The 26,205-nt window shown below is 37.2% G+C and overlaps 1 protein-coding gene across 5 annotated transcripts; it reads left to right on the top strand.

The window, feature by feature from the left end:
* LOC125179043 lies at positions 1–25,890 on the top strand. 5 transcript variants are annotated; one of them, XM_047884137.1, is made up of 2 exons: positions 1–269; positions 24,356–25,890. In XM_047884137.1, the coding sequence occupies exons 1-2, from the start codon at positions 181–183 to the stop codon at positions 24,897–24,899; spliced, it is 633 nt and encodes a 210-aa protein (XP_047740093.1). In that variant the 5' UTR covers positions 1–180; the 3' UTR covers positions 24,900–25,890. The 5 variants fall into 5 exon arrangements, 2 of the variants coding, with proteins under 2 accessions (XP_047740093.1, XP_047740092.1); XM_047884136.1 differs by lacking the exon at positions 1–269 and adding an exon at positions 3,224–3,368; XR_007157128.1 differs by lacking the exon at positions 1–269 and adding an exon at positions 8,106–8,278.
* Positions 25,891–26,205: the final 315 nt, after the last annotated feature.

The raw sequence follows: 26,205 nt of genomic DNA, 5'->3' as shown, positions 1-26,205 counted from the left end.
AGTGGTTCCCCGCTACACCGGCATGCCAATTATATATATTCATTTGGCGTTTCAAGAGGGACGTACCTCTTCCTCCAAGCCCCTCCCCAAGTGCTTGAGAGGAGGGTGATTTTAAAGGGCCGAGACGTTTGAATAACAGTCTTCTGTTGTTAGTTTATCAGTTGCGACACTGGTGAGAACATGCGGTTCTCTAGCAAGCCACATAAAAGTCCGAGGCTGGTTCCCTCAGCAAAACGTATAAATAAAGGACTACAATTAAAAAGATGGAGGTAAGATTTGAGGGTACACTCACCCCCCACGCTCACGGCGGCTGTGAGGCTGACTCCTCACCAGTCACCACTGAATGTTGTTTACAATTGTAGCGGGTAGAGGAGAGGATCAAATCATCAGGGACAGGGTGAGCTTGGAGGAAAGAAGAGGCGTTGGATTCCTATAGCCTTTCATTTCTTGACCACTTCCCAGTTCCCAGACTGTTCATTGTTCTTTAAAGTAAGGAAGTATTCCCAACCCTCAAAAAATAAAATAATATCAATGAACAGACTAAATCATTGCCATGAATGACATACCTATAAGTATAAACAGAGGTTTCAGAAAGGATGAGACTATTGTAAAATGAAAACTGTTGTAAAATAAAAAGCGTAGAATAAGCCTGCCTTCAAATTTTTTAAACTTAGGTTTTAGGTATTGAATAATATTATACCTAATACACTTGTTAATAAACTCTGCAATGCATTTCTGTCCCATATATATATGTTATGTGCAGCCTTGCACTGGCATCCACTCGATAGTATCGATACCTGGCCCAATTATTTAAGCAATTAATTCATTCACCAATCCCTCTCTACATTCACCCTTCCTCCACTGCCCTCAATCATCCTCTCCAGTCTCCACCATTGTTTACCGTAAAATGGGGTAACTTAGACCGGCGGGGTAACTTAGACCACTTTCGTTTTTTTAACAAAAACCCCCACAACTCAAAAACTATTTGACATAGAAAAATTTTGTCAATGGGCATTAAAGGCCTAATACTGAGGCTACATAACACAATAGAATGATTTGAAAAGTTTGCATATCTAATAGGTTAAAAAATTAAAAATGTGACCCATCCATCACTTTTTTTGAAATGACATAAAGACTATGAGAGGCAGGAGCCAGCAATTTATGGTGAGTGAAGCTAGAGTATAGACCTGTATTTTGCATGTTTCAATTCAAGTTTAATTTAGCTAGTAAAAAAATGACATCATTTATAAAAAAAAAAGTGGTCTAAGTTACCCCATTTTACGGTACTCACTTTACTGGTTACTGCCCCCACCTTCCTATTCCTCCCCTCAGTCCCCTGGCTGAGCTGGCTCCCCACCAATATCATCCTCTTGAAACTGCAGCCTTCCTTTCCACAGCACGCCTTTCTCTTTGACAGTAGAGGAAGCTCTCAGCTACCTACCTTCCAAAGTAACCAGTGATTATTTTTTGGAAATCATTCAATAAGTGAATAGATTAATGTCACGAATGTAAGTAAATACCTAATGTTATCGACTTGAACTATTGTTTTATGGCTTTCTTCAGTGTGCAAAAATATTTTTGTGCTGGCAACTATTTGAGTAAGAAACTAAATGATTGTAATTGCAAATAATCATGAACAGACAGAACAGTCATGACTCATGATTATTTTTATGAATGATCAGAATAGACCACTAAGACCAGTGGACACTGTTTGCAGTGCTCTGAATTTCTCCTGTTGGCAGCAAACGGTTTATCTATTACTGTGAAAAATAAGCTGCTGTCTGCAGTGAAGATGAAAAATTTTGCAGTAACTTAGGAAATCAAAAGATTTTAAATAGTAATGAAAATGTATGTGGTGTCATAACTGGAAAAATCCATTCACAATTATTAGTGCAGTTCATACCTCACTATTCTCTTGCATCCCCGTCAACATCACTACCCTGCCACCACACTCAGGATGATGTATGTTTTCGGTGAATTTTCCTGCGCATTTTCACTTTTTTTAAGCTATTGCTGTGCACAGTTGGCGCAATGTAATGAAAATTGATTATCTTCGCGCACGTGTTTGCGCAATCCCGGCCATCAATTCTACGTCGCGCTGCCACGCACGGGCAGTTTGTGGAGGAACCCTTCTGCTGAAGTAAGACCCTTCTGTAGAAGCAGCAAATGAAATCTAAAGCCTATTGAAACATAAGTGGGGCATCTAGTGTTCTGATAAGATACAAGGATTTTGAGTCTGTAAATAAATTTTGAGTCTGTAAATTCACCCTCTGCTGGGTGAAGAGCCACAGTGGAGTGAGAGGCAATGAGATTTCTGATTGGGTTGCTAACCTTTCTCATAGTGCTGACAGATCTTCTCATTCAGTTTTGTGCTTTGAGGAGTTAATGTGCCAGTTGAAACCATCATTCCTCACCCAACGGAAGGAACACTGGGACAGAAAGGTTGCAGAAACTGGCAATGGCCATTTTTGGCCAAGTCTGGCAAACTCTTATCGATTACATTGACTACAGTTGCCTTGATCTGAGAATGCAGTGTGCAGTGGCCCATCTGCGCCTTGGCCACACGGGCATTGGTGCACAGTGGGCCCGCTTTGGGCTGGCACAGGACACAATCTGCTCTGTTTGTCACCTGGAGGACACCATCTTGCACTTCATGCTTGCTTGTGTTAGATATGCAGGACCTAGAGCAGCCTTTACCACTGCATTGGCTAGCATTGGAGTCCCTTGGAACCTTAACACAGCCTTTGGAGGTGAGAGCCCTGCAGCACAACACCCTTTTGTATTTTCTTATGTCACAATTTTTAGTGCAGACTGGCATGGTGAATCTACTATAATGGAGAGTGATTTATGCATGTAAATATATAAGAAACTTGTACATTGCCAGAATATCTACCTTTCAACAGGATCATCCCTGGACACAACTCACACAAGCAGCTTTTGGCTGTGAGACCCACAGCAAGTGTGTGGTCACACAGATTGCATTGGTCCATAGTGTGTTGGGGGCAGCAACCTAGTTTATACTTTATCAGAGCTCTGAGTCTGCTGCTTTGCTTTCTTTTTCTGAAAGAGATCAGGCTGGTGGGTGCATTTGTCACCAAAAGTCAAAAAACTACAACTATATAAAAAAATCACTTTGTGTTTCAAGAGGGACATCCCTCTTCCCCTCTCTTCCTCCAACCCCCTTCACAAGTGCTCTAAAGGGTGGTGATTTTAAAGGGCCCAGACATTTGAATAACAGTCTTTTGTTGTTAGTTCGTCAGTTGCAACACTGGTGAGAACATGCGGTTCTCTCGTAAGCAACTTAAAAGCCCAAGGCTGGTTCCCTCAGCAAAACGGATCAATAAAGGACTACAATTAAAAAGATGGCGGTAAGATTCATGACATTTGTTACTCATATTAAAAACATATCTGTATAACTGATGATTGTTATAATTTATAGGCCTTGAAAATTCATTGAGTAATTTCATTAGACTTTTCATGTACATTAAAACGCAAATATAAATGGTTGTATGTGTCAATTTTGTGCTCCAAAATTGACACAATTTATTGTTCAATGCTGAATGTTTCATTCAATGCTGAATTTTTGCCCTTGTTTGGTTTACAAATTATATAAGAATACAAACAACTGAAAAAAGCCTGAAACTACATATTGTACTATTCAATGATTACCAGCATAAGCAATTGTTTAGATATGCAATCTGTTAACTCTTCAACAGGTATATGTAGTGAGCCCAACATTGTCATCACTTGTTGGCTGTGAGGTTCAAAACACAAGATGGTTTACAATTGGGTGGGAACTGGGAAGGGGATGGAAGAGGGTCAGGCTGGGGTGAGCTTGGAAAGGGGAAGAGACACCCTTGCCCCCTGAATTCCTGAATTTTTAGCATGCTACTTTTATTATATTTTTGCATTGTGTGTAATTTTTACTCTTCTCTACTAATTCGTGTGCCATGCATTTCTGAATCCGAACTCTTGTTTATCAGGCAGTGAAAGTTCCAGAGGTTAAGGCTGCTATTGCAAACTGGATTTTTGTTTGGTCTCTTGTTGAATTAAGATGTGTGGTGTGTAATTCTCCTTAAGAATCTGGCTGTGATGCCAAAGTTTAGTAGCCAACGCAAACCATTCGCTTCTAAAACAATGTCTCTCCCCAAAAAGGGCTTTCAAGCTCCTGGACTGCCTAGGAACCCCCAAAACTTGGAAAATGAACCAAGTGCATCTCAGCTTGCAGCAATCTTGGCAAACAGTGACTTGGAAGGTGCAACAATGCTGAGAGAGAATCATGTCATGGAGCGGCCATAGTGGAATTTTAGAGGGGTTTTAAATGACCAAAAAATCGTAGCATATTGGAAAGGCCATCACATAACCAATCATAGTCTGGAAGGCATAGCATTCTATGCGCACAGAGCCCCTTCATTATGTGTCTAACAGAAACTTGGGTAACTTCTAAATTTCTTATTCCATTTGTTGGCTACACTGCCAACTGATAAAATAGAGATGGTAGGGGTGTGGGATTCTGTACCTTGGTCCACAATACACTGCTTTAGGCCTCTTCCCTTGAAGAGGCCTCCCCCTTTCCAGGGGGAGTTCTGAAGGTGCAAGCAGTGGTTCTTCTACTTTTGAATGCCTTCTCAATCTCCATTCTAAACATTAACAACCCAAATTTTGCAGTTACGCCACAAGAACTTTTTGGTTATGTTCAACAGCTAGCTCCTCCATACCTTGTGGTTGGTGATTTTAACACTAACCCCTTGAGGGGACAAGGCCTCTGCTCAATCCCATTGATTTATACTCAGATATAGATCACCAAACTGGAAATCCTGGGTGCTTGGATTTGGTTTTGGCCTCCTCTGACATGTCTCCATGCTTCTGTATCAGTCACCTGCAGGATGTAGGGAGTGAGCATTCTCCTGTCCTTGCTACCTTACAGCTTGAGCTTGTCCACCTGGATTCTGCTCCAGTGCTGAGGTGGAAAATTTGTAGAGAGGGATTGGAGAGAAATGCCTCCCATATTAATGCCTCTTCTGTGATGTACCCAAATACAGTTGATACAAAAGTTAAGCAGAGTCATTGATGCAGCAGTAAAAACCTTCCCAACTACAACTGGGGCTCCTCCCACATGACCACATCACCTTGGTGGACATTAGCCTGCATATTGGCTGTAATTGCTTGTTGTAAGGCTCTTAGGACTGTAATTAGACATCCTTGTATACAGAACCTCATCATGTACAGGAAGAAGAGTGATGAAGCCTGCCACTGCTTTTTGAAAAAAATGGACCAGCAATGCCAGTTTATCCATGGAGGAAGATCCTCTACTATGTGCAAGGTTTCCTGCTAAAAACTATCCCCTCAGACAGCTGATTACTAGCACCCCTGAGCAGGCTAACCTCCTCTGTAGCACCTTCAGCTCCTGCTGTCAGGTTAAGGGTGTCTGCCTGCCCATCAAGTTTGGACCACTATTCCATACCTGCAAGGGTGTGGACACTGGATACAACTGCAGATTTACTGAAGTAGAGCTTCAAAGAGCAACAGTGTCAGAAAGAAAATTGGTCCCAAACTGTTGCTGAGTCTTGCAAAGGCAGACGCCTCACATCAATTAGAGGCAACCTGCAGCCAGTATCTTGGATGCATGCCAAGACCTGCCAAGTAGCTGTTGTACTGGCTCATCTTTGTCTGAAGCATGTAGGAGTAATAGCCTATACTTGCATTGATTCTCAATGTCAGACTCACCACTGTGCAGGGCTTGTGGAGTGGAAGAAACTATCAATAATTTGTTGCTAGAATGTAGTTGCTATAATGATGCATGTCAACTAAAGAGGCAGACCTTGGCAAACATTTGCATTGAGATGCTGACAGTGTGCATATTGCTTGGACATTGCAAAATGGGAGCAGCACCTTATCATCAAGGTGGGAACTGCATTCCTTGCAAGTACCAGCAGACTTAAGTCACTGTGAAACCACAATAACCAAAGTGAAGGAAGTGGCTCACTGCTGATAATGAAACTACCAGCCTGAATTAAATTGCCAAGTCCAGGTGTGAAAACTGACCTGTGTTAGGTCATTTACAATACCCCTAAGAAGACCTCATTGTCATTGAGAACTGCAAAGCCATGGACAGAATTCCTATGGAGTTCTTCACTAATTGGGCTGAAATTTACTCCACTCATAAATTTTTGAGATGTCAACATCGCAATGCGTAGTACTATTCATTCTCTATCTGACTGGTACAAAATACATATCTGAATGAACATCATTTTTTGTAAATATTAACTGCCAACAATTTTTTCCATCACTGCTAAAAGGAGTTTTCACATTTTCTTGAGATACTGGTGCTGAGAATTTAGAACATGTTGTACCATTCATTCAATAGCATCCTTGATGCTCATAAATCTACTGATGTGAAGTGGCAGCCCTTGTCTACCTCACAGGAGGTAGAGGGGAAGACCTTCTCTTCCCCTCTACCTCCTGTGTTGTTGTTGTGGTTTCCCGGTCTCATTTTTATAAGAGACCCCCCTCGCGCAAGTACGACACCACTGACAGGGGGTCGCTCCAGAGCTGTAGGGTTGAGGTTATGTGATGGTGTTGTCTGAGATCCTGCCAGAGCAGACATTCCAGGAGAATGTGAGTGATTGTGTGGGGAGCTCTCTGGCAGGATGGACAGGTGTCTGTGTCTGTTTGGCCTATTCTGTTTGCATATGTTTGTAGTGAAGGGTGGTGGCCACAGCGTAGCCTGGCTAGGTGTACTCTCTCCAGTCTAGAGAGCTGTGTTTCTGTGCTGCTTATGTCAGGTGGTTGGTGCCCAAGGACTTTGCTGTTGCTGGCAAGCTCCAGCGTTCTAAGTGTCATAATTGTGTGTAAGTGTTCTTTTGTGCTGGTGTTGCCTTGGGGTGGGGGTACTGTATCTAGTATGTTGGTGTAGTATTTGTGTGGGGTTTGCACTATTTGTGTGTAGGTGTGTGGTCGCGTAGGTAGTGGCATGGGTGTTGTGTGTTGTTTATGGCTGTGGCTATGAATTGTGTTCCTCTCATGTCGAGGTGTGCTTTTATGGGAAGTATTTTTGTTTCTGCATGAAAGTGTTCTATGGGGGTGCTTTGTGTGCAGCCTGTGACTATCCTGAGGGCTTTGTTTTGTAGTGTTTGGAGTTTCTGTATGTTTGTGTTGGATAGTGCAGGCGCCCAGGCGGGGCTGGCATAAGCCAGCACTGTTCTGATGAACTGTTTGTATGTTGGTGCTAGTGTTTCTTTGTTTTTGCCGAATTTGGTGCCACCTAGGGCCCGAAGTGAGTTGAGTCTAATGTTTGCATTGTTCACTATGTTGTTGATGTGAGGGCCAAATGTCATGGAGGTGTTGTAAGTGACCCCTAATATTTTTGTTTCGTGTGTGTGCGGGATTGGGGTGTTGTTTAATGTGATGTTTGGTCTGTATTGGTGCTCCTTTGTGTGGCTGGTCATTAATTTGTTGTGGATTTACTAGGAGCAACCTTGAGTCTGTTCAGTGTGAGCCATTGTGATAAAGTGTTGAGATATGTTTGCGCTTGTTGAGTAAATATGTCTGCGGATGGGTGAGTGGATGTTATTGTGACATCGTCTGCATAGGAGGCAATGTGGATGTGGATGTGTGAAGGGGAGTTTACTCTTGCAACATTCAAGAGACGACTGGACAAGTGGTTGAGAAAGATCCTGGATTGTCCAGTAATGGGAAACCACCCTCAGCAAGTGACAAGCAACAGCATCTTGCATCAGCTGGCCCAAATGAGGGCAAATAGACGGAACATGTCCAACGTCACATCCTACAACGTAACATCCTACAACGACTCGGAGACGGAGGACGACGAAGGCGGCGCATCAGCTTGACCGGGGACTAGGAAGTCCCAAACTCGTCATAAGGATGTTTGGAGGTGGTTCGGGTGTTGTGCATGTATAGATTGAAGCGTGAGGGTGGTAGGACGGAGCCCTGTGGGACTCCGTTGGGTATGAGTGATGTGTGTGATGACTTGCCTGAGTAGTGTATGTATGCTTGTCTGCCTGATAGGTAATTGGCAAGCACCGTTTGTTGTTGTTGTGTAGTGTGGTGTTGTAAATTTTGTGTGATGTGTCCTTGTAGTTCCCTCCTACAGCTTGGTGTTGAAGGGCTAGCATATTTAAATTACAACCTTCCTCTGTTAGTTTGTTGGCAAGAACCCTTGTGACAACATGAAATACTCTCGTAGGCGAACAAAAAGCCCAAGACTGTGTCTTTCAGCGTCACGAATCAATAGAGGATTACAGTTAAAAAGATGGAGGTAAGATTTATCACATTATATTGCTTATGATATAAATAATGATACAACATAAGTAAGAAATACCTAAAATGGCCGTTTGAAAATAAATAATTTATTTTAGTTGCCTTTCATTAACATGTTGATGGTAGGTAAATACCAATGATTGCAATGATGTATTACCAATGCATTGCCAATGCATTTATATAATTGAGATGAGAATATAACTGTTTGAATGAAAAATTATTTTAAGCTTGAGGTCTAACCTCGTATTACAGTGAGGCACCAGCACATTGGAGATGAGGGGGTGAGAGTCACACACTAGGGTGTGAGGCTCAGCTGCCCAGCACCTGTTGTTCCCTAGTGTCTCTGTCCAAGTTGTGTTATATTAGTATAATTAGATCATTTTATTTGTAAAATTTCAAATGAAATATGTTATTTATTTGAGAAATGTGTATCAAAGCCTACACTATTTATTTGCACAAAAAATTTATCAAAATTACGTCCTTGAACCAGATAAGTAAAATGAATTAAATGGAAAAAGAAAATTGCTGAAATTTACAGTACTTCATAATGTATTATTTTAGGTATGTGCACAAGAAAATTCTTTCCTCTGATCTTAATAAAAATTATCCAGCTGGAAATAGAAATAAAAAAAATTGCCATATAAATATAAGTGGTAAACAAATAAGAGTTGCAAAGCTATCAAAGCCTTTATCAAATTATGTCTCTGAAATGGAAAAATGGAAAATTTTTTGGCACTTTTTTTGGAAAAATTGTCATTTTTAGGTTTCCTATGAGCCAGTTTTGAAGATTTTAGTCCCATTAGAAAGCTCCTGTATGCTTTCTATTCAAGATAAAACCATCAAGCAGGGCTTTAAGAGATGGGCGGGGTAATAAGGGACAGTCCTCTAACATTTTGTAGAAATGTTGTAGCAGCTAAACTGATTAAAATATTGTAAAACCAAAAATAGTGGCATAAAGTTCAACATTTTTCCTATCTATGTAGCACAAAGCAAGTTAAGAAATCATACATTTACTACCTCTAGAAAATCCTTGAAAAAAGTGTGAAAAGTGAGATTTTGGAAAAGTACCTCTGCTAAGGCCTGTAGCAAAAAAATTATTCACCATATTAAAAATTTTACATGCATAAAAGTTGCACACAGGTGTTGGCTTAAAAACATGATTGATGGAATTTACGCACAACAAGGTAATAAGGGACACCCCCCAGAGTAATAAGGGGACACCTAAAAACACTTTTGCAGTAGAACCTTGGTTAGCAAAAACCCCAGTTAACAAAATAATCAATTAACAACAAAGAATTTCAATTACATTTACCTAGCTCAGTAAAAATAATTCTACTTAACAAAAAATTAACACATTATCGGTCATCTCAAAATTGTGCATAGATTGTCAAAAATAGAATTGTGCACCGGGCAACATAGAATGAAAAGTAATTAACCTAAACTATGATTTTTTTTCTCAACAAATATGATGGATGTCACTAAAATATTCCTTTCTGTTTCAGGTATGTTTTTTTACAATTTTTTTTATAGTGAATTCACTTGACCCAATTAAAATGGTTCAAAATTACAAGCCATCCTGTAAGCTTACCTACAGAAGAAATGCTACATAGCTGCTGATATTACGCTTGCAGTGGACAAGGTTGTTGTAAATGCTCAATGGCATGTCCATTGATAAGGTAATATCACATCAATAATACGGTAATGTATGAATAAGGTAAAATCATATCAATAAAGGAAAAACAGGTAAAAATCACAGAAAATGTCATTTATTTACAGATGTCTACATCATCTACAAAGGAAGATGAAGACTTCAGAATACTGTTAGTAATGGTTAAGCACACTGCATGCTTCAAAAGTTTTAAAATTTAGTTTCATTTCATGTGTCCCTTATTACCCCATTCCCAGGGTTAGTTCAGGAGGTTTTTATTTTGCGTCTGGCACCTTACAAATAGCATATGGAATTTTTTCAGAGATGCCTTGACCTGTACATAGCTGATCAGAAACCTGTTCAAAACCTGGGCATTCTTCTTGACTCTGAACTTTCTATGAACAATCACATTGTCAAAGTCACTACTGCTGCTTTTGGTGCTCTGCAACATATACATAACATTAGCTGCTCCCTCTTGTAGCTCTTGTTGTGGCATTCATTCTGACCAGATTGGACTATGGTATGCCACACTCTAGATTTCCAACCACAACACTTAATAAAATGCAATCCGTTATGAATGCTGCTGTCTGACTTGTGTGCAATAAGCAAAAATTCTACCATGTTACACTGATATTGAACAATATTTACTGGATGTGCATGTAGCAGCACACGCAGTTCAAGATTGCTGTTCTTATGGTCTGGGGCCACCTTATCTCCCAGAATATCTGCTTCTTGTGTTGGATCTGCCTTCTAGAAGACGATGATGTTCATCAAAAGTGAACTTTGTTGTTCCATATACAGGTCTATCTACTGTCTGTGATAAAGCATTCCTGTTGATATTGGCTGTCAGTGTGCTGGCTTCTGTAACATGGCTCCTTCATTGCAGGTGTTTTTTTGATGTGTAAAGACGTAATTATTTCATAGCCTATGAATCAAGTGCTTAGTCATTTTTATCTGTTCTCATCCTTTTTTGTGCCTTTTTATTTTTTGCTTGCTATTAAACTTGAGTGTTGTTACTGGGTGTTGTAGGTACTATTTTTATAGCTCAACCTTCCTGCAGACATGATCTTTATTCATGTTTCACTCATTTCTAATAATACATTGAGAGGGCTGGTAGAGCATTAATTTTTCTTTGTGTTAGCTAATATTGTATTATTTATTTTTTTACAGTATTACAGAATTGAATGCAGATAAGTTTTAGAATTATTGTAAAGGGAAGATAAATGCAAGCAAGTGCAAATAATTGAGCAAGGCACTGCACATATCTGCGCCATTACAAAAAGCATCATCACCTGTCCATGTTCCTCACAATTCTCAATTTCTTCACAATCCTAGAAGTCTCTCATAAACTCTGTTGATCCCTTGTAATAAATTATGTAACTTTTGCTTTAACTCTGTTCAATAAAAGTCAGAAAACACAAACTTTAATTCCCCATTAAATGAAGTATTTGCAATAGACAAGTACAAGCTGATATGTTCATCACACCCACTCAACAATAGGCAAACTGCTACAGTGTAACATGCCCTCAAAGTTTGTTTGAACCAGATGCCACAATAAGTGCTTTGTACAATAGTAATAATAATGATAATATCTCTCCTACAACAAAGCTTTTCATCACAGAATCTTAGCTTGTTCTTTAGATGCAGGCATAAATTGCTTGTCTGCTGAAAGATCCCATTGAGTGATGGACTTTTTTCCCATGAAGTTTATTGGTCAGTCAAGCTTCAGCATGCTATTTTTGATGCAATGTTTCATAACCTCTACATAAGTTATATATCTTGGGCAAAGATGCACTGCTAGAAAATCATACATGACACAAATCATAAATTTTCCCTCTTTCCAATCATAGATAGTGCAGCCATTGACCAAAAATTTTAACCACTAAACTAGCTCTGTAGTAAATGCTTATGTCATTTAGCCATGGCATAAGCATGCACAGCTACTCTTAGGTTCTGGCCTATGAAGTTCCAGACCGTGATAGCTACACAGCAAGCCACACCAATTTTGCATCAGTTGTGCGCTACATAAAGACTATACTGACTGTAGCAATGGCTGAGGGCTTTACTCAGTAGCATGCTTTTTTGTGGGAAAGAATATGAAAAGTATGATTATACCCTGCAATGCTGGCCACTAACATATATCCCTCATCATACATAGGCTGTACACTATGGATGTGGCTGCAGGCTGTATGTGGCCTGCATGATACAAGTTTGAGACCCCTGCTCTAAGTTTCACTGCATGGGGAAGAGGGTTACAGGATGCCAAGCTCAGAAGATGGTAAGAAAGCTTGAGTGGTTCATGGTTTATATTTGATCAGATAGTATATAAGTATTAATGTCACTTATTTGCTTAAATTGCAAGTTGACTAAAAATTTAAAAGCAAAGAATAGTCCACTAAAATTCATATCTTTATAGAAAATGTTTTCTATAAAGATATGAATTTTTGTGGACTATTCTTTGCTTTTAAATTTTTTGATCAGATAGCACACACATTGTTAACGGTGGTGAAATTAGACAATATTTGGGCAGTATATGTACTTTCAAAATAAACTAACTGCTACAGCTTCTTTTCCAAATCAGCATAGATCAGCTTGGTAATCCAATGTACTGACACAGAAGAAAATTCATGTAATTTAAACCTTTGGTTTATTGTGATTGCTGGTACTTCAGCTCACATTACTCCCTCAGCTCAAATTACTGTGAGAGAGGGAGTGATTTTCTCTGCACACCAGAGGAGAGAGAGAGAGAGAGGTGAGGGTTTTTTAAACGGGTGGAGTGTGGTATAGATTGTCGTGGTAAGTCCCTTTAAGTGATCTTGCAAGGAAGTAGGATTTTCCTACTAGGGGTCCTGCAAACCCCCCTCTCCTGAGATGCAAAGACATGTAAAATCAAAGAAAAAAATTAATTCAAGAGTATAAATTTCAGTGTAGACATTATGAGTAGACTGCATACTGCCTAAAATAATTCACTAATTTAATAATGTTAAGGTTGTTGTAATTGACATTTTATGGATGGCTTTGGTGCACTCCTTAGGTTTATCATGTTAATTCTATTTATGCTTTTCAGACTGGGTAAAACAGGCAGACTGGTACCTACCATTATTTGAGGTTGCATAGATCCGTGCCTTCCTTTTGCACTAGTCTTCTCCTTCTCATTCCACTGTACATACATTGTTCTTCTTGTTGTGTTGCTTGCACTGAGCATGAGTGTTGTACAGTTCAGTTGATGCCTTTCTTCATGCTCATAAATCTACTGGTGTGAAGTGGGCAGCCCTTGTTTAACCCCACTTTTCTGACTGGTACAAAATAAATAACTGAATCAGCATCAATTTTGTAAATATTCACTGCCAAAAATTTTTTCCATCACTGCTGAAGAGGAGTTTTCACATTTTCTTGAGATACTGGTGCTGAGAATTTAGAACCTGTTGTACCATTCATTCAATAGCATCCTTGATGCTCATTAGTCTACTGATGTGATTTGCAAGTGGACCTCCACTCCACATTGCTTTGGGATAGTAGGACAGCTTTTATTGCTCTGCCTGTATTTGTGTTATAGGGCTAACACGTTTAAATTAGAACCTTCATTGTTAGTTCCAGGGCAAGACACTTGTGAAAACATGCGTTTCTCTCATAAGAAATCCAAAAAACTGTGCCTTTCATCACCACGAATTAACAAAGGATTACAGTTGAAAAGATGGAGGTAAGATTTATTATATATATATCAATCATTAAAATCATTGTAAATCAATCATTGAAAACTATAATCTGATGATAATCTGACATTTATTCTGACCAATATTATAGGGTTTTTACCAAGAAACAGTTATGTAGGTGCACTATCTGCTCTTAAACTGCTAAGCAGCAACTCATATGTCATTGATGGTATACATGCATATGTACATAATATCATGCAAAAGCTTGGCTGCCCAATACATGCAAGAGAAAATGGCTAAATCAGCTCCAAAGGTTTCAGAACAGCCTCCCAATTCAATATTACATAGCATTTACCAAACTTGTAAGGTCTGGTGCAACAGTTATATTTTTTGGGGGTTTCAAGAATTGAAGTTCAGAAAAATAAATGAGAAGTAAAATTGATGTAAGGTCTTATTATATAGAATTTTGCTAATGAATAAAAGCCTCAAATCTTAACATTTTACCAGCAAAGGTTCTATGTGGCAACTGGCATTCTTGATGCAGATAGCGAAAGCTATGCTACCTTGCACAACTCATAAAGGTGCTTGTACACTTGAAAATTTTAGCTACATAGTGCCAAATGAGAAACATTTTAGAGCCTATTCATTCTAGCTATTCTTCTAACTTAATGTCCTTCAAGATTTCTTTGTATATCTTAAGCCTTTGAATGCTGGTACCCTTGCTACTTACTGATTTAGGATTGGAAAATTTTTACTTTTTACTAAAATTCCACTCCTCTGGTGAGATTTCATATGAACTATGAACTCTGTACCAATTTTTTCTCTATGAACTTGAAATCTTGCAGCTTGATTATGAACTTTCCCAGCAGGCTTTCGGCGGTTGAATCAACGTTGAACCAACTACCTATTGCGACGTTGAGATCAGGGTGAAAGGAGGTTTAGAATGAAAATTGAAGCAACATCTTTCATTAAAGGTTGTACTGACGTTACAATGCAACGTTGAATCAATGTTGCTACTATGACGTTGCTGCAATGTTGAATTCTATGGTTGAATTGACGTTGAAACAACTACCTATTACGACGTTGAGATCGCGGTGAAGAGAGGTTTAGCATGAAAATTGAAGCAACGTCTCTCATGAAACGTCGTACTGACGGTACAATGCAAAGTTGAATCAATGTTACTACTATGATATTGCTGCAACGTCAAATTCTCTAGTTGAATCAACGTTGAAGAACCAACCTGTTTTTCATCTGTAGCAGGATTCGAACCCGGGACATCTGGAGACCGTGCGACGCCTTAGCAACCTTGACCATGCCAGCTCGCGTGCATGAGCAATAAAATAAGCTAAAGAATTGTTCGACTCCTTGAACATTGAAATGCATTCTCTGGTCATTAATCGTTCACTTATACATATGTATTTCATTCAATATTGGTGTGATAACATTAGTTCCATGCTGGTAAATAGCCAAACATTCAACATACCGATATCGACCATTTTTCAACGTTGAAATAAAGTTGTTTTACGTCCGTTCTAGCTTTGGTCAGATTTTGACATTGATCGGACGTTTAACAATAAATAAACATTCAACGTACCAATATCGACGTTGTTTCAACGTTGAAATAAAGTTGTTTTGTGTCTGTTCTAGTTTTGGTCAGATTTCTAGGTTGATAGGACGTTTAAAATTGAATAAACATTCAACGTACCAATATCGACGTTGTTTCAACGTTGAAATAAGGTTGTTTTACGTCCGTTCTAGTGTTGGTCAGATTTCAACGTTGATCGGACGTCTAAAAATAAATAAACATTCAACGTACCAATATCGACGTTGTTTCAACGTTGAAATAAGGTTGTTTTACGTCTGTTCTAGTTTTGGTCAGATTCCAACATTGTTCGGATGTTTAAAAATAAATGAACATTCAATGTACCAATATCAACGTTGTTTCAACATTGGAATAAGGTTGTTTAGTCCGTGTTAGTTTTGGTCAGATTTTGACGTTGATCGGACGTTTAAAAATGAATAAGCATTCAACGTACCAATATCGACGTTGTTTCAACGTTGAAATAAGGTTTTACGTCCGTTCTAGTTTAGGTCAGATTTCTACGTTGATCGGACGTTTAAAAATAAATAAACATTCAACGTACCAACATTGACGTTGTTTCAACGTTGAAATAAGGTTGTTTTACGACCCTTCTAATGTTGGTCAGATTTCGACGTTGATATTGCGTTTAAAATTGGTTTTTCAACATTTCAACCCGAAATCAACCAATAATCAGCATTGTTTCAACGTCAGATGCCTGCTGGGTTTGTTAACAATTGGAAATGAGATAATTCAATTAGTTAGAATCTTTTGGCTCCAAAAATGGCAGTAAGGCTCAGTTTGCTTCATTATGTTTGCCCTATTAATATATTTTCTATGCTTTTCCTGGTCTACTAATGTAGACTAATGTAGTCACCAAAAAGTCTCCTGTTTGCAATAATGTTTTTTATTGTCTTTATGCAGGTCCAAAGTATTTTGTCAGTGGTGTTGTTATAGTTATTTCAGATTTTCTAATTAAAAATTGTTGATTGAAGCACAACCATGCCACCAAAAGGTAGGCATAAGTTATCCATCAGCTAGGACTCAGTTTAAAGTCAGTGCAAGACATAGATGCTTTAAGAAAAAGTGAAGCTGCTGGACATGCTCAAAAAAGGCAGATCAAATGCAGCAATAGATTGCCATTATTGGATAAATGTATCAAGTGTGTGCAACAACGATATTGCTGCATGTCCTGTGTGTGAACCAAACGTGTTCCCTAATTTTAGTTTCTAGGTTGACAACAACATACTTGGAAAGTGGATGATGATGATGAGAGTAAAATTGTTATTTTATTGCTGGCAAATAAAACAGAATTCAGGATACAGGTCTTTCAAATGGCTCAGTTGGAAAGTGAACAAAAAATGTGAGGTGTAAGTGAATGGTGAATGCATTAACTGTGAGAAGCATGTAAAATAAATAACCATAATTTAGAACATGGTACCTATTGCAAAGTAAGTGCAGAATTAAGGTACATTTGAAGCATGAACATAATGCATATGGGATTGGCCATAAAAGAAAGTAAAACATGTAAATTTTATGCATTCCAACACTAAAACCAAATGATGAAATGCACATTGAATTCATTGACATGAGGCACTACAACTCTACTCATTCACATGAGTGGATGCATCAAGGCATCTTAAACAGTCTTTTGAAGGTCAGAAAAGAATCAGGTGCAACCAGTGAATTTCCAATTCAGCAATCAGGGGTGCAGATTCATCAAAAGTGCATATCATATGGACTTGCAAGGATTTCATCTCAATAACTTTTACTCTGCTTAAATATTACACCAAGGGGAACAAGATACAAGATTAATAAGATGCAAATGACACTCAAATGATAATGAAAAAACATGACCTACATTAAGGTACAATTGTGAATGAATGATTCTACTGTATACTATAGCTAATGTTCTGCGGCCCTCTTCAATGTGACAACATTAAACTATCGAGTAGAAAAAGAGATGTATATTAATGAACCTTATCTCTGGAGCCACTGTGTTGATTAGTGGATAAAAATCCACTGACTACAATCAATGAAAATTAAGAAGACACAAAGATTAACACACATGCTAAGCAACTGTTATAACCACTAATATTATTTGGATGAAAGAATGAATATATACAATAAAAATCATTCTGGACATTCACTCGGTTCCTCTAAAGTGTTGGGTCAGCCTAAATTACCAGGCTGGTGCAGATATCAATGATGAAAGTTGGGATTTTCCATAAGGTTCATGCACCAGATTCTTGGAATTTGTTTTATACTAATTGTACAGGGTGACCCAAAAAAAGTTGGTAAAAGTAAAGGCTTATAACTTGAAAAGTATTAAGCGTAGAAAGATGGAAAAACAATTATATGAAAGAGTATAACTTCAAGTTTTATTCAGACTACAATAAATGTTCAAAATGACCTCCTTGCTGTTCAATACAACGCTCAATAGGTTTTTCAAAATTTGCAGTTACTGCAGACAAGGTACCCTGGTCAATAAGTGTGAGAGCTTCACGAATGCTATCTTCAGATTCTCAATGCTGCTTTGTCTTGTACTGAATAAGTACTTTTTCTTTCACGTAACTCCATAGGAAGAAATCCAAAGGCATTTCATTAATTCTTTCTTCAATCATGGCAATGTTTTCTTCTGATCTTCCAGTTCTTGGCCATCCAGAATGACCTTTTGCTTCAGGATCATTCCTATATCTTTCCACTGACGTACCCACTTCTTGATTGTGTTGAAACTAACTTCTTGTCTGTATTTGGTGAAATAACCTCTCTTTATTTTGTTTGGTGAAGTTTTCCGGCAAAATTGTTTGACAATGAAAACTCGTAGCTCAGAATTTAGCTGCATTATAGGGGGAATTTTGATCTTAAAAAATAATGTGTTTTAACTATGAAATATATAGAGAACTTTGGCAACATGGATACCAAATAAAACTTGAAGTTATACTCTTTCATGTGGTTTTTATTTCATCTTTCTATGTTTAATACTTTTTGAGTTATAGGCCTTTACTGTTAGCAACTTTTTTGGGGGGTCACCCTGTATTATCCATCTTGACTAGAGAGGAGGAATTCATAAAAATTTACACAATGAAAAGAAACACATTGAAAAAAGAGATTAAACAAACAAGCATGAAAGCCAAAGGGTTAGGCCACTAAAGGAACATGACTTGCCCTGCAGCAATGAGAAGAAAATCATGGCTATGTCAACTTTTACCTTCAATAAAATAGCCATAAGAGTAGTTAATAGTAGAGATAAATGCATCATATAATTGGAGTCTGCTTTAGCAGTTTGGATGGAAGACTGCCTTGATTTTTTTTACTCTAACATGATGAGAGACTAAGTTATCTACAACATCCTGGCAGATGATAATGGGCAGAAAGGCTTGGAAGAGGTCAGTAACAAGGTTAAACATCCCAACCTTGAACATCACAATTTCTCCCTCCTGCAAGATTGATTTTATTGCAAGCAAGTGGTGATTAGAAACATTTCATGGGTGCTTGGCCATTAGGAGCATGTAATTTTATCTACACATTCTGCCTCTGCTGATGAAAATGCAGCAAAGGTAGCTGAAGTATTACACAATTAAAAAGTATTCTCAGTGCAAGAAATCCTGTTTTTGGCTGCAAATAAGGCTGTGTTCCTTGCAAAAGTCCTAATGAGTATGAATTTTAATGATATGACTTCCCTTCTTCATTTCCTCCAATCTCCTTCCCAAGTGCTTTCAAGGGTGGTGAATTTAAAGGGCCCAGACGTTTGAATGACAGTTTTACATTGTTAGTCACTTGCAACACTGGTGAGAACATGCGGTTCTCTCAAAAGCAACATAAAAATCCGAGACTGATTCTCTCAGCAAGACGTATAAATAAAGGACTACAATTAAAAAGATGGAGGTAAGATTCATGACATTTGTTACTCGTATTGATAAAAAATATATATAAGCCAATATTTGGTGAAAGTTATGCAAATGTTAATGGAAGACCTGTGTGCCATAAATGTTGCATGCATGCAATAAAATGCCCTTCTTTTTAGCAATCAATTCATTACTTAATTAATCACTTCTCCCCCCTCCCCTTCTCCAGACATCCTCTCCACTCTTATTTGCTGCCAGACCCTATATAGGCTTGCTGCCATCGCAAGTTTACACTCCATTAGACCATGGGCCGGCTTGGAGTTTGCCCCCTCCTTCAATACAACTTTTAAGGGGAGCGTCTACCCTAAAATTGAAAATTTTCACTTTTTCGGTTTTTATACTCATTTTAAAGCTGACATTCTGCCCTATCCAACGGTACCACTGCCATATCTGTACGTTGATTTATGATTTCACAACATTTCATGAAAGGAAGGCGGGTGGGGGAGTTCTTTAAGTAATTAGATAGGAACTAATTAGCTGCTGAGCTCTTTAAATATAGTGTCTACTTGAGTTGTGCTGCAGTTACGTGTTAAGTCTCATCTTAAAGCTGACATTCTGGCCTATCCAACGGTACCATTACCATCTCTGTACGTTGATTTGTACGTTCACAACACTTCATGAAAGGGGGGCGGGGGGAGAGTTCTTTCAGTAATTACATAGGGGCTAATTCGCTGCCCAGCACTACAAATACTGTGTTTCTATGAGGTGTAGCTCAGTGTGCCTCCGGGCTTTGTAGGGAGAGGTGCGCATGTAGTCGCTCCCACCATCCTTGAGTGGAAACAAGCTCCAGAAATGTTTAGTTTGGTATCTATGCTACATTGAGCGTCTATTGCAGTGCGCTCGGGACACTCTCCTCAACATTCACACTTATTGTCACGGAAAACCTATCTCCTCCTAGAGTTTTGAAGCTACAACAATGAGACATATATCATTCAATTTGCAAATAAAATATCTACAAAATGTTCATCCCAGTTTTTCTAGTTTCATTATAGTTTCAATTTTATTCTGCAAAAAGAGGGGGGTGGCAGGGGGAAAATCAAAAAATTTCTGAACATTTTAGAAAAATGCCCCCCACTTCCACAAAAATTGGAATTTCAAAAAAAGGGGATGAACATTTTGTAGATGAAGACCTCACGCATCAAATGATATGTGTCTCGATGTTGTAGCTTGAAAATCCTAGGACTAGATCCATTTCTACAGTACCCCCTTTTATAGCCGTTTTCTAAGAATTTCACGTTTTCTTTCATTTTTTCGAAAAATTCACACAAATAAAATGCGAGTTTTTTCCATTTTACATATGTGTACCAAGTTTCAGAGTGATCCGACTGTAAATAGCCGAGATAATTTTTAGGGTAGATGCTCCCCTTAAGGGGAGCATCTTGGTCAGAAATTGTAAATTTTGGATTTTCAGTGTTTTCAGCTCATTTTGTACCTGTTTAGAAGGTGTGTCTGATGCAGCAAACTGCATTTCTGTGCTTGCTATAGTTTTTGCGTAAAGAAATTATAAAATATATGGAATAAACATTTTTTAACAATATGTATATATATGTATTTGAATTAAATCTGTACTTATAGATTATGATTCTGGTCAATTGCAAAGTGTTTGCACTCATTTGAAAGCTACAAACAAGATGCATTCAACAAAGCTAATATCATGGATGTGCTGTGTGCACACAATAGTTTTTGCACAAGGCTGTTTTGAACTTTTATAAAAAGACCATTTTATAACAATATATACAAATTTACAATTAAGAAATGGCATTCATATATCATTATTCTTGTTAATTGCAAAGTATTTACACTCACTTGAAAGCTACAAACAAAATGCATTCAACAAAACTAATACTATGGATGTACATTCAATAATTTTTGCGTAATGCCATTTTGAACTTATGAAATGAACATTTTTACATGAATTATACATTTTTGTGATACACATTTTGTGTGTATTTAATAAATCACATGTATTGCTTACTATTCACATTAAACTTGACAAGAATAAGTCTAAAGATGTGTGCTGGTACCCTAAGTGCAACTAATTGGCAATGGGGAAACTTGGGTTAAAATATGAAGCAATTTTTTGGCATATTCTTTTTTTCAATAAATTTTGCTTATTTGGCTCCCCTGAACAATTAAAATTTCCAAAATGCACCATCTTAAAAATATATTTCCTCCTATGATTTTTAAGCTACAGCATTGAGAGATATACCATTCAATTAAAAAAAAAAAGATCTATAGAATGGTCATGGCTTCTTTGCAATTTTGTTACAGTTTGGATTAAATTTAGCAAAAAGGGGCATGGGGAGGGAAAATCAAAAACAGACAGAAATTCCCCCCCCCCCACCACCTACAAAAATGAGGATTTTGAATAAAGCCATGACGAATCTCTAGATATGGTGGTCTTTATGCATCAGATGATATGTGTCTCAATGTTGTAGCTTGAAAATCCTGCGAGGAGCTATTTCTACAGCACCCCTATTTTGCCATTTTCTAAAAATTTCACAATTCCTTTCATTTTTTTTTTAAATTTACAAAATCAAAAGTCTTAAATTTCTGTTCTACAAATGTATACCTAGTTTTAAAGTGATCTGTTTGTAAATAAAAAAACTTTTTCCCAGACCAAGAGCGAGAGGCTCCCCTTAACCCTAATCATGGAGGGTTAGCAGGAAAATGCCCTTAGTTTCTAATAATCTCCATACAAAAATAACCACAAACCTTGCAGCCTTGTCTGTTGAGATGCTCTTCAACTGAGATCTACCTATTCTTGGTATTGGATCAATAATATTGGATTGGATCAATAATTGGATCAATAATAAGGTAGATCATTTAGCAAACTACGTATAAACTTTTACTACCAAGTGAGCAGACCCATGTATTGGCAGCGAGTTATGCCCTTGTCAGACTCACTACATCAGTGTTCAGCAAGCAACGGAGGTAGGAAGTACTCAAGTTTCTGGCTGCGCTAATGCATTTCATTCCATGCAGTTCTTTCAATGGTGGGCAACAAACTCACAGACAATGAGATCAAAAAACTATTGGAACAAAGAACTTTGAGAAAGAAACAAGCGTATAGATGCAGGTGCACCAGGGATGAAGCTGCACATGCACCAGCATAAATATGCACATGTTCTCAGGCACATGCACACAGGAATGACTTAGTCTCTTCCCCATGGGTAACATAGACACAAGTTCAAGCGGTTGGAGTTGTCATACATGGAACTGGCTCTGCTGGAGGCCACAAATTTGGTCCTATCATTCTTATAATTTTTTTTAATGGATTTGAGTCCACAATTGTGCATTGTAAGACTGAATTTGATAGGAAACAATCTATATTAATGCCTGGTAAAATAATTACAGTGTACCATCAAACTGGGTAATAAGGGACAGACGGGGTAAATCAGGATGCGCGTTTACATTTCATAGAAATGTAGCAGCTAAACTAATCGAAATATTGCAAAACTAAAAATAGTGGCATAAACTTCCAACATTTCTACTATCTGTTATGTATAAAGCTAGTTAAAAAATCATAAATTTACTATCTCTAAGAAATTGCTGAAAAAAAGTGTGAAAAGTCCAATTTTGAAAAAGTACTTCTAAGGTCTGGAACAAAAAAAAATATTCGCTGGATTAAAAAATTTTACCTACCTAAAAGTTGCACACAGTTGTTGGCTTGAAAACTCAATTGGTGGAATTTGCCTATCTCATTCCAAAAAAATGGCAGCCATTTCCGCGCAACCAAGTAATAAGGGACACCCCTAGAAACGCATTTACAGTTTAACCTCAGTTAGCAAAGGCCCCAGTTAACAAAAAAAATTGATTAAAAACAAAGAATTTTAATAACATTCACCTTGCTCAGCAAAAAAAATTTCACTTGTCAAAAAATTAATGCATTATTGGTCATCACAAAATTGTGCACAGAATGTCATATATAGAATTGTGCACTTGGCATCATAGAATGAAAAGTAATTAATCTAAACTACGATTTGTTTCTCCAAAACATATGATGGTTGTTACTAAAACATTCTGTTTCAGGTATGTTTTTTATGATCTTTTTTATAGTGAATTCACTTAACCCAATTAAAATGGGGTGAAATTACAAGCTGTCCTGTAAGCTTACAGGTACAGAAGAAATGCTATATGGCTGCTGATATGAAGCTTGCAGTGGACAAGGTCATTGTAAACTCTCAATGGCATGTTTATGGATATGGTAATATCACATCAATAATATGGTAATGAATGAATATGGTTATATCATATCAATAAAGGATAAAGGAGTAAAAAACACAGAAAATGTCATTTATTCTACATCTACATCATCTACAATGAAAGTGGACTTCAGAGTACTGTTAGTAATGGATGAGTACACTCTGCATGCTTCAAAAATTTTTAAATTGGGTTTTATTGCAAGTGTCCCGGATTACCCCGTTCCCAGGGGTAATTTGGGACAGTTTTATTATGTGTCTGGCTCCCTACAATTAGCATATGGACTTTTTCTGAAGATGCCATTCGATAGCCCTCACAAAGAGCTATAAAATGAGCCTAAACTTGTTTATGAAATGTTTCATGGTAAGAAGTTATTAACAAAAAAACATTCAAAAGTGTCCCTTATTGCCCCTTTGACGGTATGTAAAATATGAGATGCCAAAAAATATTTAACAGAATTAAGGGCAGATCTCATTTGCAGCTGTGGTTGTAGTGTGACATGACAACACATGGCGATTAGGGTTAAGTTGTTGCAATCTTTCACTATTATTTATCATTATGATATTAATTTACTTTAATTTTGTGCACCATTGAATATTATTGCAATTTTAAGTATCTGTTTTGAATATCATTAATTAGCTAATGTTCCAAATTCTTGATGTTATTTCAAATTTGAGGTTCATTTAATTTTTTTGAATATCTTGATTTTTTTTAACTGTGTTAAAAAAATCAAATATTGATTTTCTTCCCTACTTTAGTGAACTGTGTTTTCTAAAGTAAAATATTACAAGAATAATAAAAAAATGATATGGAATAAAAACTGAAAAAACTAAATGCAACATGTTATGCTAAACCATGCTGTTATGCAAACTAGTAATTACTAAATTAATTACATTTCCTACTAAATTAAAACAAATATCTTATGCTGAAACAGTTAATTATGTGATAATTATATCTTCAATCAAGCTTTAATAATTGCAGCTTTAATGGAATGGATTGACATGATTCATATTATGGATTCATACCCAGATGGTTTTACTCTGTATAATATAGTTCTGTCACCTCTGTTTCTTATCCTCCTCAGGAAGCAGCAAAAGCTTCTGAAGCAACAAGCAGAGGCTAATTTTGTTGCAGTCGAGATAAAGGAAGAACCAATTGATACTGAGGAAGCAGTCCAAATTGAGGGAACAATTAAAACTGAAGAAATAATTAAAACTGAAGAAACATTTGCCACAGAAGAAACACTTGCCACTGAAGAAACAGTTGCCACCTTTGAAACAGTTGCCCCTGAAGAAACAGGACTTGCCTCTGATTTTGAAGTTGCAGCATCCAGCAGGCAATTAGCCAATGTTCCAAATGATTACTCCAACATGGATTTTCCCATTGCTAATGAAGCACACTTAGCAGCATTTCAAATGTCGATTTCTGCATTGCATGGAAAAAGAGTTGTAGATTTGCAAACACTTTTTTCAGACATTTGTCTGATGTCACTACACAACACTGGCATTTGTTCATTCTACAATTTCTTTTTTGTGAGAGAAGTTGATTCTGGATCAATCCTGAGCTTAGAATTTGAGTGCAGCAAGTGTAAAATGACGATGTATGTTAGAACAGCAGAACAAAAGTAGGGACAACTTTTGATGTTACTGCCATTTTGCCCATATTGTGCATCTACAGAATATTTTTGATACTTAGAATTATTTTCTTTGCCCTGTATGCCAGTTGTATTCTTAAGTATTACTCATGGTCAGTTTCAGTAGCATTTAATTAAATGAATTAGGCTGTTTCTGTGTAGCTGTGGTTTAATCTAGCTAATGATATTATATGTGTTCCAAGTCTTGCCAGTTACACATATTGCAACTTTCAACTGTGCATGTTATAAGATCATTGGTTGTAAGCAACAATTATGTTTGAACTGCCTTAGTGATTTTATACAAACATAAATGTTTTCTGTAGGGTAAAACTTTTTACTAATTTCGCGGGATCCATTAAATGTAACATTTTAGTAACAGGATCAACTGTACACTTCAACATGGTTTAGAGTATTTTTATTTGTAACTTCGTCATGCTACATCAGTTTTGAGCCTTTATAAGAAAGTTATAGTTTCAGGCAATCAGGCTAATGTCAATCAGTAATTATTTGTTAATGGTGTGTTCTTTGCTTGATCAGTTCCTCCCCAAAATCCACTCTTTAGGGTTCATTTAGTTCCTAGTGTACTATTAATTGCCTAATTTAGTTATCTCATTTTTTTACATCAGGTACAGTTAGACAAATAAGGGACATGATAATGATATTATTAATATTAATTACAGGATTTCAACAACTCTATACCAATCTGTTGCATACCTCATAGGGAATATACAGTAGATGCATCCAATGGCAACTATTTATTGCACTCTCTACTGTATTTCCTCACAAAAGTAAAGCATGGAAAATATAAGAAAATAAAGAAGGCCTAAATTTGTTATTGTCATGTATTACACAATTATCTTACAATGATTATCAGATTTTTTCCATCTTTCTTTTCCATAAGTATATACTTACATTTCTTTATGAATCCAATTGACCTATGTGAAAATAAAAATTGGCCCATATACAGTTCTCTAATTTTTTTTATTTTATAACACAGAAGGCAGTTGAGAATTAATTGAAAATTTAGTTATATCAAAGGACTAGTAAAGCAAAAGCTCTTTATGAACTCCGTCTTTGATCAACTAAATCACTGACATTTTATTCTCAGACAAGGATACTTCAGATCTCATCAGTAGGTATATAAGTGATGTGTTGTGCCATAGTTTTATGATCATTTTCAAGTGGTTTCAAAAATATGATAGCTGATCAAATTGCAAAATTTTTGTAATTTATACTAGCATGTCAGTTTATAGTTACACTTAATTTTAACGTTTACTTTTTTACTTATTAGAGTATTTGCA

Source organism: Hyalella azteca, unplaced genomic scaffold (assembly GCF_000764305.2).
Source record: "Hyalella azteca isolate HAZT.00-mixed unplaced genomic scaffold, Hazt_2.0.2 contig14662, whole genome shotgun sequence".
NCBI classification, from domain to species: domain Eukaryota; kingdom Metazoa; phylum Arthropoda; class Malacostraca; order Amphipoda; family Hyalellidae; genus Hyalella; species Hyalella azteca.
Note: the sequence above shows the minus strand (reverse complement) of the source record. Positions and strands in the feature narration are given on the sequence as shown.

Excerpts from the sequence above, each read along its gene's own strand:
- LOC125179043 (XM_047884137.1), top strand. The coding sequence starts at position 181 with ATGCGGTTCTCTAGCAAGCCACATAAAAGTCCGAGGCTGGTTCCCTCA. Across the intron at positions 270-24,355 it reads CTACAATTAAAAAGATGGAG|GAAGCAGCAAAAGCTTCTGA; the intron begins GTAAGATTTGAG and ends TATCCTCCTCAG.